This window comes from Cricetulus griseus, chromosome 7, assembly GCF_003668045.3.
Source record: "Cricetulus griseus strain 17A/GY chromosome 7, alternate assembly CriGri-PICRH-1.0, whole genome shotgun sequence".
NCBI classification, from domain to species: Eukaryota; Metazoa; Chordata; class Mammalia; order Rodentia; family Cricetidae; genus Cricetulus; species Cricetulus griseus.
The window spans coordinates 12,778,461-12,791,475 of NC_048600.1; the positions used below are offsets into that span (position 1 = coordinate 12,778,461).

Below are 13,015 nucleotides of genomic sequence, written 5' to 3' on the forward strand. Positions count from 1 at the left end.
CAAATTGTTATGTATATATAATATATAAATTATATGTAAACTTTTATTGTCGTCAATGAATTTTGCCTTTTGTGAAATACTTGTGCCTTGCCAATTTCCTTCTGTTTTCTCTGCATCCTAGTTTCTTACTGTATAGGGTCTTCATGGAAATCTGCCATTTATAGTTGTCAGATCCTTACTTCCTAACTCCCAAATGCACATTTATCTCCTGTGATCTCTTCCTCTTACAGCCTCGAGTTATAAAATTGATTCATTCCCTACCTTCATATTTAAGATTCTATTATTTCTCCAAAACTGTTCTCAGGTGAAATTCAGGGGTTGAGGGGAATAATACACACTGTGTATGTGTGTTTGCATTTGTGCACACATGCCAAAATTTGTTGATATTGGGAGTATTTTTTAGATATGTTAATATTTTGAGCTATATGCCTCTCCCAGCATACTATATATTCAAATCATGCCATCTTGGAAGAGTAAAATCAGTATGTCCTTCTTGTCCCCACTGTTCTGGAACTCACTCTGTAGACCAGGCTAGCCTTGAACTCAGAGATCTGCCTACCTCTATCTCCCAAGTGTTGGGATTAAAGATGTACATCACATCTGCTGGGCTGATCACTACTTCTGAACTGAGATTAAAAGGCCCCCATCTCATAACTGCTGTCCCATTTGAAATTGTCATAACTGGTTTGCTTTTCTCCTTGGATTTCTGCACTGCAGAACTTCCCCTGCCTTCATGCCATTGCAATGCTGGTTTCGTACAGGGGCATCTGTCATCTCAACTTTACTATTCACCCAGATACTTCTCACCCATTTGTAATAACTACCACCAAACTTGTCCTCTCAACATCAGTAAGTAGAAAACAACTTCCTCAGATAGTGAAAACAGGCAACGTGGAGGAAGGAAACAAACATGGGAGCATATTCCTGACCCCAGCATAGATAGAAAACTAAGGAATACACAATATGATAATATCAGAGAGGTAAGAAAACACAGTTCTTAGCTGGGGGAGACTAAGGAAGCTAGAATTTGTGGGAAAAGAAGGGGCTAACCAAGAGAGTTAAAGCCACTCCTTAAAGTCCCATGGACTCTACTGCAAATGCTGAATGGATTCACTTAGAGAGAAACTCCACAAAGGCAGCAACTCCTGGATAGTCACAGACTGATTATTTTCCAGAAGTTATACAGGAGTGGGGGATGGTTGAGTTCTATCCAACCAGAAGCATTGCTCAACAACCTAGTTAAAGGGAAATCCTTCCTCCAGTAAAGACTGCTTTAAACCCATGCTAACAGATCCCGACAGCCACCTCCAAAGGGTCATGCTAGTCCACAATTTACTTAACTGCAAAACAAGGTCAAATGTAATACCTGCAAAACTCAACATCTAATCCAAAATCATTAAACTTTTGAAGACTCAGATAAATGTGATCCATAACCAAGAGAGGAAAAAGGGCGATCAAAAGACAATGATAGGATTATTGGAATCAACACAGGTGTTAAAAGAGTCACAAATATGCTCAAAAATTCAAAGGAAAGTAGGAGCCTGAGACAACAGTCTAAAATAAGTCTGATTACAGTCTGAAAGAAAAAGGGATTCAGAATATATTTGAAGAAATAATAGCTAAAAGTTTCCCAAATTTTATAAAATGCAAAGATATTTTTTATTGAGAGAATAATTCTAAACAAGAGAAATGTTATCAAATCACGTTCTAATGAAATTCAGTGCAAACCCATTACAAATAGAAACTCTTACAGTACCAGAGGAAAAACATACATGTGTAGGGAGACACTGTAGCCCCACCTCCTAGGAGCCCATAGTTAGGATGTGCAATAGCAGATTGTTGTAGTTTCTTGTATTTCACCTTTATGATTGTTAATTTTGGATTTTTACACTATTAAGTTTTAATCCTCTTTTAGACTAAAAGGGGAATTGTAGGGAGACACTGTAGCCCCGCCTCCTAGGAGCTGCTACAGGTGTGCTTGAGGGCGTGGTCAAGGGAGGTCAGGGGAATTCTTAAGGAGAGGACAGACATGGGAGCACTCTCTTTTCTGGGCTCCCTAGCCTGCTGCCTGAGGGCACTGTCTCCGGCTTGTATTTGGCTGGTGTTTATCTGAATAAAGACATCCTTATATCAATACACATGACATATAAAAGAACAAACACTTAGTTCCAAATTCCTATTAGAAACAATGCCAGGTAAAAGACAATGAAATGCAACTTGGGATGGGGAAAAGGGGGGTATGATACACAGGTGTGTTCAGGTGTATGAACCCGGGTGTGGGCATTCAGAGGCCAGATGTGCACAAGTGTAGGGAGAAACCATGATTAGAAGTACCGCTGACCACACCCACTTGGGGCTGGACACAGGTGTCGCTGACCCGGTGTGGTCAGAGTGAGGTGGGAAAGGTTTAAGTAGTTAGGGGTGTGCATGTGGACCCTTTCTCTCACTCCCCGCCACCTGGCTAAGCGGACTTGTGTGAGTACTATTTTTTTTAAGATTTTATTTATTATGTACAGTCTTCTGCCTGCATGCCAGCAGAAGGCACCTGATCTCGTTCAAGGTGGTTGTGAGCCACCATGTGGTTGCTGGGAATTGAACTCAGGACCTTTGGAAGAACAGTCAGTGCTCTTAACCGCTGAGCCATCTCTCCAGCCCCGTGAGTACTATTTCTTAATAAACTACCTGTTATTCAATCTAGATCTGGCTCCACATTGCATTCAGCTATACACACATATGTTTAGGTGTATGAGCTGGGTGTGGGCATTCAGAGGCCAGATAAGATGTCTTCCTCTACTGCTTTCCATCGTATTGCCTTGAGACAGGCTGTTTCACTGAACTGTAAGATCACCTTTTCAGCTAGGCTGGCTGACCAGCAAGCTATCAGAATCTGCCTGTCTGCCCCCATACTCTGATGCTAGGGTCACAGGCACAGGCAAACTGATTTTACCCAGGCCTTCATGCTCACAGAACGAGTGTTCTTACCCACTGAGCCATCTTACCACCTCCTGAAATGAAATATTTAAGTGCTTGACATAGACTTTTGTATTCTTCATATTTAAGAATCAGAGGCCAGATATGGCACGTAGCATAAACCTACCACTCAGTAGAGGTGGGAGGGTCACAAGTTCTAAGCCAGCCTAAGCCACACAGTAAGTTGGAAGCTAGACCTTGAGCTATGTGGTGAGGATTTGTATAACACATCAAAGAAATTATTCATATTCATATGTATATATGAATCATTCCTTTGACCATCATATTCATTATATATATATATATGTATGTATATATATATATATATATTAATTACTTGGCTACTAATCATTTAGTATCTTGTTTAGCAAACTATCACTGCATAAAAGTGCTTGTGTTCAGCTAACCTTAATGCACCAAAATGCAAAAATGGTGGTAATGGCAATTTTACTGCAGAATTTTGTTATGATTATTTGACTTCAGCAATAATTGTTAGGCTCTTACTGCGCCTAATTTGTAAGTCAAATGTTGCAACTATAGGTAACCTTTATAGGAAAAGCATAGTATGTATTTGTTGGGCCTGGTACTATTCCTGGTTGCATACATTCAATGGGGCAGGACTGTATTAGGACTTACTTCTGGAGATGGCTCAGTGGTTAAGAGAGAATACTGCCGGGGCTGGAGAGATGACTCAGAGGTTAAGAGCACTGACTGCTCTTCCAAAGGTCCTGAGTTCAAGTCCCAGCAACCACATGGTGGCTCACAACCATCCGTTATGAGATCTGGCGCCCTGTTCTGGCCTGCAGGGACACAGGCAGACAGAACACTATACATAATAAATAACTCTTTAGAAAGGGGGGGGGAGAGACAGAGAGAGAGAGAGAGAGAGAGAGAGAGAGAGAGAGAGAGAGAGAGAATGAGAATACTGCCCTTACAGATGACCTGTGTTTTGTGCCCAGCACCCGCCATAGGCAGCTCATGACCACTGTAACTCTGGCTCTAGGGCAATCCAAAATCCTCTGGCCTCTATGGGGCGCCAGTGCTCATGTAGCCACATACACCACATACACATAATTAAAAAAGTCTTTAACAAACTTATTCCCCATGAGTAAGGAGGGGCTACCATGTCCAAATATCTCTGAGCCTATCATAGCATGTACCTATAATCCCAACCAGCAGTCAGGAAAGAGAGGGAGGAGGATTCCTGCAAGTTCAAGACCAGCATGATCTATATAGTGAGTCCCTGGTAAGCCAAGGCTACAAAACATAAAAATGTAAAGAAGACATCTAATCCAGAAATTTAGTGTTTCTTGACAGGAAAAATAATACTTAATTAAATTATAATTGGACAACACAAGGTAATTCAATCAGAGAGTTTAAGGTACCATGTGCCACCATGCCCATCCAATTGAAAGGTAACATGAGGAGGTTAACATGTGACCAGAGATTTGTGGATACCGTAACACCTGTACTCATCTATACTGGTTTGAAAGAAAATGGCCCCCAAAGGGAGTGGCACTATCAGGAGGTATGGCCTTGTTGGACATACTTCCTCCTACAAGGCCATGCCTCCTGATAGTGCCACTCCCTTTAGGGGCCAAAGTGTGTCACTGTGGAGATAGGTTTGAGGTCTCTTTTGTTCGAGCTTCCCTCGTGTAACTGTCGGTTGACTTCCTGTTGCCTGCAAAATATAATACTCCCAGCTCCAGCACCATGTCTGCCTGAACATTGTTATGCTCCCTGTAATAATGATAAGGGACTGAACCTCTGAAATGTAAGCAAGCTCCCTCAATATTTTTTCAAAAAGAGTCACCATAGCCATGGTGTCTCTTCACAGCATTAAAATCTCAAACCAAGACATCATCTTTATTTTCTTCCTGCACCTAGCTTTTTTCACATATAACCAAATAAATAAATTGAGGTCAAAAACATGACACTAAAAGGCTGACCACCTCTGCCTGGAGTCATCTATCTACTGAACTTGAGGGTAGCTACCTACATCTTTTTGTTTTTGTTTTTGCTTTTTTGAGACAGTTTCTCTGTATTACTTTGGAGCCTAGCCTGGAACTCGCTCTGTAGATCAGGCTGGCCTCGAACTCACAGAGATCTGCCTGCCTCTGCCTCCAGAGTGCTGGGATTAAAGGCATGCACCACCACCACCCAGCCGGCTACCTAAACATCTTAAGACAAAATGACAACTTAGTTTGTAAAAGACAAGGGTTAGACAGACCCTTGTTGAAAGCAGTCAACCACTTAAAGCACAATTGGTATTTTATTTATTTAAGTCTGTAAGTTTAGATCAGAAAAAAATGCTTTTTTTTTTTTTTTTGCTGTTTTTGGTGGGTGGGAGTGAGAGAGCATGTCTGAGTAGCCCTGGCTGTCCTGGAACTCACTATGTAGACCATATTGGTCTCAAGATCCCAGAGATCCACCTGCCTCTGCCTTCTGAGTGTTGAGATTAAAGGCATATACCACCATGCCTGGTAGAATACAATTTTATTTAGTAGACAAGATCTTTTTACAAAGAAATAAATTTTATTAATTTGATTGTTAAATTAACAAACATACATATGTATGCATTAAGTGTAATATTTCAATACATGTGTTCATTTTGCAGTTATTTTATGATGCAAAATATTCAACATCTATTTTAGAGTATACAGGATATTACTTTTCACTGTCATCACCACATTACACATGGAATACTGGCAGTTATCCCTCCTATCCAGTGTGGCTTTGTAATCAGCTCCCTTTCCCACCTTGCCCCTCTGGCCTCTGGTAACTTCATTTCTACTGTACTTCTATGAGTTCAACTTTTTTTAGGTTGCACAAATAAATGAGATCATGAGGTATTTATCACTTATTCCTGGCTTATTTCACTTAACATAATGCCCTCTAAGTTCACTCATGTTTTTGCAAGTGACAACTTGATTTTGAAATTACACTTAACCTTTTAAATGTGACATACACAAATGCTGAGGAGAACAGAAATGGTTGAAAAATACAGGCAGTAGGAATAATTAGTATGAATTTTAATTAGATATTAACTAATATACAGTCTCTTATTGTAGTACCTTATTATATGACAAAAAGCTTGCAACCAGAAGGATGGGTCAATGCAAAAGCCAAAAGGCAACGTGTTTCTTGATTTTTGCTGAAGCAGGTATTAGTGTGACTTCTTGGTTGGAAGACTTGTCATCTCCCTATCACCAGGTCATCCCTTCCTGTGGTTGAAGCAATCTCTTGAGAACCTGTAACAGCCACTTCATTGTCAAGAAGTTCAAAGCAATTGATAAGTTGTTCTGGTAACACCTGTCAGTGAATTCACTCTGAGCACAAAACCCTGGCATTTCAGGAGTTGACAAGTATTATTAAACTGTTTTGCAAGAGAAGAAGCTGGTTCAAAGAGGGGAGAGCTGTCAAGATAATGAAATCAGTAAGTGGGTCAGGCCTCCTGCTTCAAATACCATACTCTAACCAGGCTGTTTCCCGTGGCAGGGACGACTGCAGGGCTGTCTGTGCGCAAGTGTACCATGTTCCTTTCTGTCCAGTTCAAAAATGCAACATTTTGCAAGCTATGAATTTGTCCTCAGTTAAAATATGTCTTGTGCGTGGTTTTGTTTGTTGGGTTTTCTCCTTGAATCAAAAGTTTATGCTATTTAAACTTGTAAATGATAGCAACCTTGTTTCTCCTTTTCCTGGTCTCCTCCCACACTCCCACCACCCCCAATTCCAGCATTTTAATTTATCTGTCTTTGGCATTTTGCTATGCCTTGTGTTGTAATTAAGGGGGAGCCATATAATGCTTCTGTGGCAGTTATCTCCATTGTCAACTTGACCTGGTTAAGATAAACCTAGGGCATTTGTTTAGTGCACCTTTGGGTGCATTTGTGAGGGTGTCTCCAGGGAGGATTAATTAACTGAAGGAAGTAGACCCGCCCTGAATATAGGCTGGAGTCCTAGACTGACTAAAAAGAGAAAAGGAGAAAGCCAACTGTATGCTGCAGTTCCCCCTTTCCCTGCTTCCTGACCTTGCAACCAAATCTTCCCTACCGTGGTGGACTGGCCCCTCCCATCATACCAGCTTCCCCTAAGTCGCTTCCAGCAGCTGTTTTTTCACAAGGAAAGTCCCCGGAAACATCCTGTGTCCAGGGGATGGCACCCTGTGCAGATACTTCTTCACTTGAGCATAACTTCCTGATGAATGAGGAGAAAAGTTAGGAAGCCTAATTCAGAGTAAAGTAGGATTTATGGTTCAGGAATACTTCTGTTGGTAACAGTCAGTTTCTCCTCTGTTCTCTCTAATCTCACCCTGGATTAAACAAGAGCAGAAAAGACAAAGGTTTAAGAATGCACACTCAGTCAGGTGGTGGTGGCACACCCCTTTTAATCCCAGCCCCTGGGCGGCAGAGGCAGGTGGATCTCTGTGAGTTCCAGGCCAGCCTGGTCTACAGAGTGAGTTCCAGGACAGCCAGAGCTACACAGAGAAACCCTGTCTCAAAAACAACAAAGCAAAACAAAAACAACACACATACTCTATTCAGCACTATGATGGGGGAAGGTGGGCACAAAGGTCCTTGTACCCACAGATCACTAGGGAACCAAGAATGTTAATCACACAGGGACATCTCATAGGAGGAATTATCTGTTTCCTGTCCAGAAGGCTGGGAATGGATATTGCTGACAACCTGTTGACCTTTTGCAATCTGTGGAGACAGACCTCACCCACCGTGTGCTATGGACACAGACCTTACCCAAAATGTTTATCCAGATCTTCCCTCCCTAGACTGTTATCCTTAGCTCCCAGTTAATAGAACCTATCCTTAGGAGGATGTCACATGTGTTTTATGGCCTGCTGGCCTTATGCTATCTCAGTCAGAGATCACATTAAATTCTAGGCCTTTTAGTAATAGAACCCACCCTTATGGTTACATGTACTTTGTAAGAAGTTTCTAAGTAGTCATGCCTTAAACTTTATTGTACACCTGGATTGGCATGATTGTTGCCTGGAAACCTTTTCCCAAATTGTACTGTGTTCTAAATATGCTGGCAATGAACCTCTTGGCATCAGACTCCCCAAGTCTGATCCAGGTTGATGAAGTCAGTCTGAACTGAGTTTGCATTCTCACTTCTTTGCAGCTTGCTTCTCTGCCTGGATACCTGCAGGGTCCCCCTCAAAGGAGAAGGCAAGGGCAGGGCCAAGAGAGTCAAAGCAGGGAAGAAAGAGCCCAATCAAAGATAATGGTGGGTGGATAACTCATGGGGAAAGGTGCTGGCTGCTAACCCTGACTCCCTGAATTCAATCCTAAGAACCCACATAATGGAAAGAAAGAACTGACTCCTACAAATAGTCCTCTGACCTCCTGAAGGATCACAGCAAGGAAATGGAAAAGCTCTCAGGAGGGAAATAATGCAGCACTGCACAAGGCGCCATTAGTCAGTATCTGCCAGAAGCCAGTTGCTACCCACAAAGAACAGGAAGCTAGAAAATAAAGTGGTGGCTCACGCCTTTAATCCCAGCAGAGGCAGCCTGATCTACAGAGTGAGTTCCAGGAGAGTCTCCAAAGCTGCACAGAAAAAACCCTGTCTCAAAAGAGGAGAGAGAGACAGAGAGACAGAGAAGAGAAAACCAGGAAATAATCCCAGAAGGACAAATGAACCTGAAGTAATGACAAGTGATATGCCATGATACTGTAATAGCCTTACTGTATATACTTGTTAGACCCCCGGAAACTCAGGCTTCCAGGGTCTTAGCCCAGGACCTAGGTCACCCCAATCACCAGGCAGATTCAAGAGCTTGCTGCAAACTGCAAGAGGCTTTATTATAGTTGTTTAACGAGCTAACCCTATGTTAGCTCGGGTCTTTCACCCACCCGCCATGGCGGATGGCTAGCAAAGACAGCTCGAAACGGCTGCAGAGAGAGATCTTGTAGGGCAGCGTAAGAGGAGTGTCTAGGGGTACTCACAGGCTCAGGATTGGTGTGCCTCCAGGCTTGGAGGGCTTGCCCTGTGTTGATTGGCCAATTGGTTGTTATGGCCCATAGGCCCTCCCAGGGTGGTTGCTATACTCTTCGAGTCATTGCTGTGCGCTTGTCCATAAAGCACACCCAGAGCCAAGCACACCCAGAGCCATAAAGCATAGCACCACCAGCTAACTTCTGATTGGTTTCTTGCCACGAGGCAGGCATCTGACTTCTAGTGACTAGGACAAGGTCATGGCAAGCACGCGTTACTGTCATGGCTGCCAAAAGGAGCAGCTGGTCCCTTCATACTGAGGTACGTAAGTATCTAATATAAAACATGAAGGCCAGGCCTGATAGTACAGGCCTAGCTACTTGAGCGGTGAAAGCAGGAGAATTCAAGTGCTACCTGGAGTATATAGTGAGCTCAGACTGAGTATGAATCTTGAAGAACGCTTGCCTAGTACGTGTAAGGCCTTGAGCTCAACCCCATACCGAAAACAGAAACCATCAGAACGTGAAATTTTTGCTCCCCACCCTTCTCTGTGGGTGCCTGCCAAAAGCTCATTTTCTGGTGTTGCCCTCTCCTATGCAACATAAACATCACATGTTGCTTTTGGGTTTTTTTTGTTGTTGTTTTGGTTTGGTTTTTTGAGACAGGGTTTCTCTGAATAGCTTTGGAGCCTATCCTGGCACTTGCTCTGGAGACCAGGCTGACCTCTAACTCACAGAGATCCGCCTGCTTCTTCTGCCTGCTGAGTGCTGGTATTAAAGGTGTGCACCACCAACGCCCGGCACAATCACATGTTGCATGTAGCTGTTTGCTATCAACCATGGACCATGTGTGTGATGATAGTCTCATACGATGCTCCATCACCTAATGCCAAAGAGCAAAACTACTCATTTCCCAGGCCGTTAGCAGTGCACGCCTGCACACATCTTTTTCTTTTTTAGGTTCTAGGGATTGAACCCAGGGCCTCACGCATACTAGGAAAGTGCTCTCCCACAGAGCTGTCACCAGCCTTTGTAAAAGATGAATCAGATCGTGTGATCATTGATCCATAACGTATCGCTCATCCACCACCTGTATCAGGCTGGATTTTATCCCCTCGTCAGCAAAATGATACTGCCCTATAGAAAGTGCATCTGGGAACAAACACTAAATCAACACTTACTGAATTGATGTATGAATGAGTAAGCAATGCTGTGTTATATAGTTGCAATTCTTGCTTAGAGAAGAGGAATTATGAGGCCGAAGAGGTGGCCCAGAGGCTAAGAATGCTTGCCACCCTTTCAGAGGGCCAGAGGCTGTCCCGACACCCACATCTGGCAGCTCCCAATCACCTGTAACTCTGGCAGATCTGACAACCTCTTCTGGCCTCTGAGGGCATCAGCCCATACACACATATAAATTTTAAAAACAAAAATAAATCTTTTAAAAAGGTGAGGTAGAAAGGAGGGAGGGAGGGAGGGAGAGAAGGAAGGAAGGAAGGAAGGAAGGAAGGAAGGAAGGAAGGAAGGAAGGAAGGAAGGAAGGTCCTAAGCCAGGCATGGAGGCATATGCCTATAATTCTAGCACTTGGGAGATAGAGGCAAGAAGCCCAGAAGTTTAAGGCCAGCCTCAACCACAGAATGAGTTCAAAGCCAGCCTGGACTAAGTGAGAGTGTGTCAAAGAGAAGGCGGGGAGGAGTGGGGAAAGAGAAAGAAAAGAATCCTGCTAAAATTTGGAGTATAGTGGGCAAGATAAGGCAACACCTGGGATTGTTGTTAGGTAGTTGTATAGCCATGGCTGCTACTTTCCATTTCCATCCCATAATCAGCACCTTCATACTCCCAATTCAGAAGCAAAGTGAATGCAACACAGAGGAGACATAGAGAAGAGACATAGTGAGTACCTCTTACCCTTCTGTTAGATGGCAGACACTTTGGTACAGTGAAGAAGACACAGACCTGTTCTCTGTCCCTGAACATTAACAACTAGAGAGAGAAAGTGCTAATGGCATAGGGAAGATGAAGAACAAAGAAAAAAAGAAAACAGGAAAATGCCAAAGACGTGAGTTTCAGTGACTGATGAATTAATTCCACACTTGCTAATATCTATGCCTTGTGTTAATATTGTTTGTTTAAAATGACTCTAAGGGGGCTGGAGATATGTTTTCATGGTCAAGAGCACTGCTTGTTCTTCCAGAGGACCACGATTCAATTCCCAGCACCCTCATGACGGCACACAACTGTCTGTAACTCCAGACCCAGGAGATCTGACGCCTTTCTGGCCTTCACAGGCAGTGCATGTACACAATGCACAGACATATATATAGGCAACAACATCGATACATATGAAAATGAAGGTGAATTTTTCTTTAAAGAAATGACTCTAAATCTAGCCATCTGCTCCCACATCAAGTGCACATACATGCTACTGCCATGGTTTCATCCCCCTCCCCCTCTGTACATACACATCCCATAATAACCTGGCAATAGAAGTCTCATTATTTCCCACAGCTGAGAATAAAAGGGACCCTTGTGTCAAAGCAGTGTCCCATGACCCAGATCTAAGTATAAATAGAGCAGAAGTCCTAAGTTTCTCCAAACTATAGTCTTGCTAATGAAGTCATTAGACCTGTTTTAGCCATGTTAGATATTCTTCTTTTTAAGGTTTTACGAGAGTTGTTTGTAGCAGAGTCAATTAGCCAAGAATTCACATCATTACTCCGTCACATGGATTACTCACCACTGCTGCTCATAACAGAACCCTAAAATGTTTAAGATTTCTGATGCAAATCAAAATCTCATCATCACTGTCATTGCTAAATTAAATGACAGGATAATAACATTACATTAAAACCATTTTTCTCTTGATTGAGTACCTTTTTCAGAAGTGAACCTTTTAGATGTATTTTTTCATCAGTACTATTAATGTATGTAGAATCTGAGATAAAAATAGCTTTGAAAAGAGGAGGAGTGGGATGTTTTCAAATTATTGGTGAGTCTCTTGAATCTCAACCATATTTGACAGTTCAGTGCTGGGGAATGGAATAGTCTTGACTGATTTATTGATGGTTTTAGAAGCACATCGAGAGGCTCACAGGTTTATCTTGGTCTTTCTTGAAACAACTGTGCACTCTGGCATTAGTTCACGTCATCCCACTGTAAACAGGCTGTTAGTGGCCTGGAGGAATTGGCATTGTTCTGTCACTCTATTCTAATATAATATGATCATTTCAGATATAACACAAACCTATAATCACCTAAAACAGCCTAGATCCTCAGCTGACTTTCCATGGTGAGCTTACTTGGCCTTTCTTCCCCATATAAAGTTGACTCATTTCTTTGGTCCCATCTGCCACTCTTGGCCCCTTCTTTTGACCAGGCAACCAAACCTCATTTCACTTATCCCTATGTTTGGAACTCCTACCATTTGGAAGTCAGTCATTTCTTTCCATCCTTCAGAAATGTTGTGTCCTCAAATCTTGTCATTAAAGTGATGAAAATACTGACCTGGAACAAATGTCATGTCATTTTTGCCTCTGGTAATACTGTCACGCACGATTAGTCATACCATTATGAGGGGGATTGTGTTTAGCTTCTTGGTTATGGTGAAGACTATATTTGACTTCTTGGTTATGGTGAAGACCATGCTCAGCTTCTTGGTTATGGTGAAGATTATGTTTAGCTTCTTGAGATGTCAGTGGAAACAGAAACAAGATCAGCTGGGAACTGATAATAATTGAATCTGAGTGATGAGTGAATAGGATAAGAGAGGTCTAGTTTTTATCATTGATATGTTCCATAATAAAAGTTAAAGCCTAAACTTAGCACTTGTGGCTCCATTGTCTTAAGTATGTGTTCTTTTTTGACATAGTGCATGAAAGACATGGTACACAGGCTGGAGAATCAAAGTCTGCTCCCATCCCATCCTCGGTAAACAAGTGGGATTGTTTTAATACAGGGAATTGCTGCTTCCCTCTCCTCCATAGGTCCTATAATTGACTGGAATCATGGTATACCTTCTGCTAAAAGTGCCAGAGAAGCCCATACACTTTACTTTCACCCTGCCTGCTGAGCCCTACTGGGAATAAAGCTC

At 42.5% G+C, this 13,015-nt stretch overlaps 1 protein-coding gene across 2 annotated transcripts in view; it reads left to right on the forward strand.

Annotated features, from left to right (window-relative positions):
* Nucleotides 1-13,015, forward strand: part of Rbks (ribokinase) — an 85,185-nt gene that overhangs the window by 11,130 nt on the left and 61,040 nt on the right. Inside the window, exon 1 of one of the 2 annotated variants that reach the window (XM_027424430.2) lies at nucleotides 11,159-12,852. The exons of the other annotated variant lie outside the window; for it this stretch is intronic. Within the exon in view, the coding sequence (XP_027280231.1) occupies nucleotides 12,797-12,852 (56 nt within the window). The 5' untranslated portion in view covers nucleotides 11,159-12,796. Of the gene's footprint in view, nucleotides 1-11,158; nucleotides 12,853-13,015 lie in introns of those variants that run through there. 2 annotated transcript variants of the gene reach the window in all.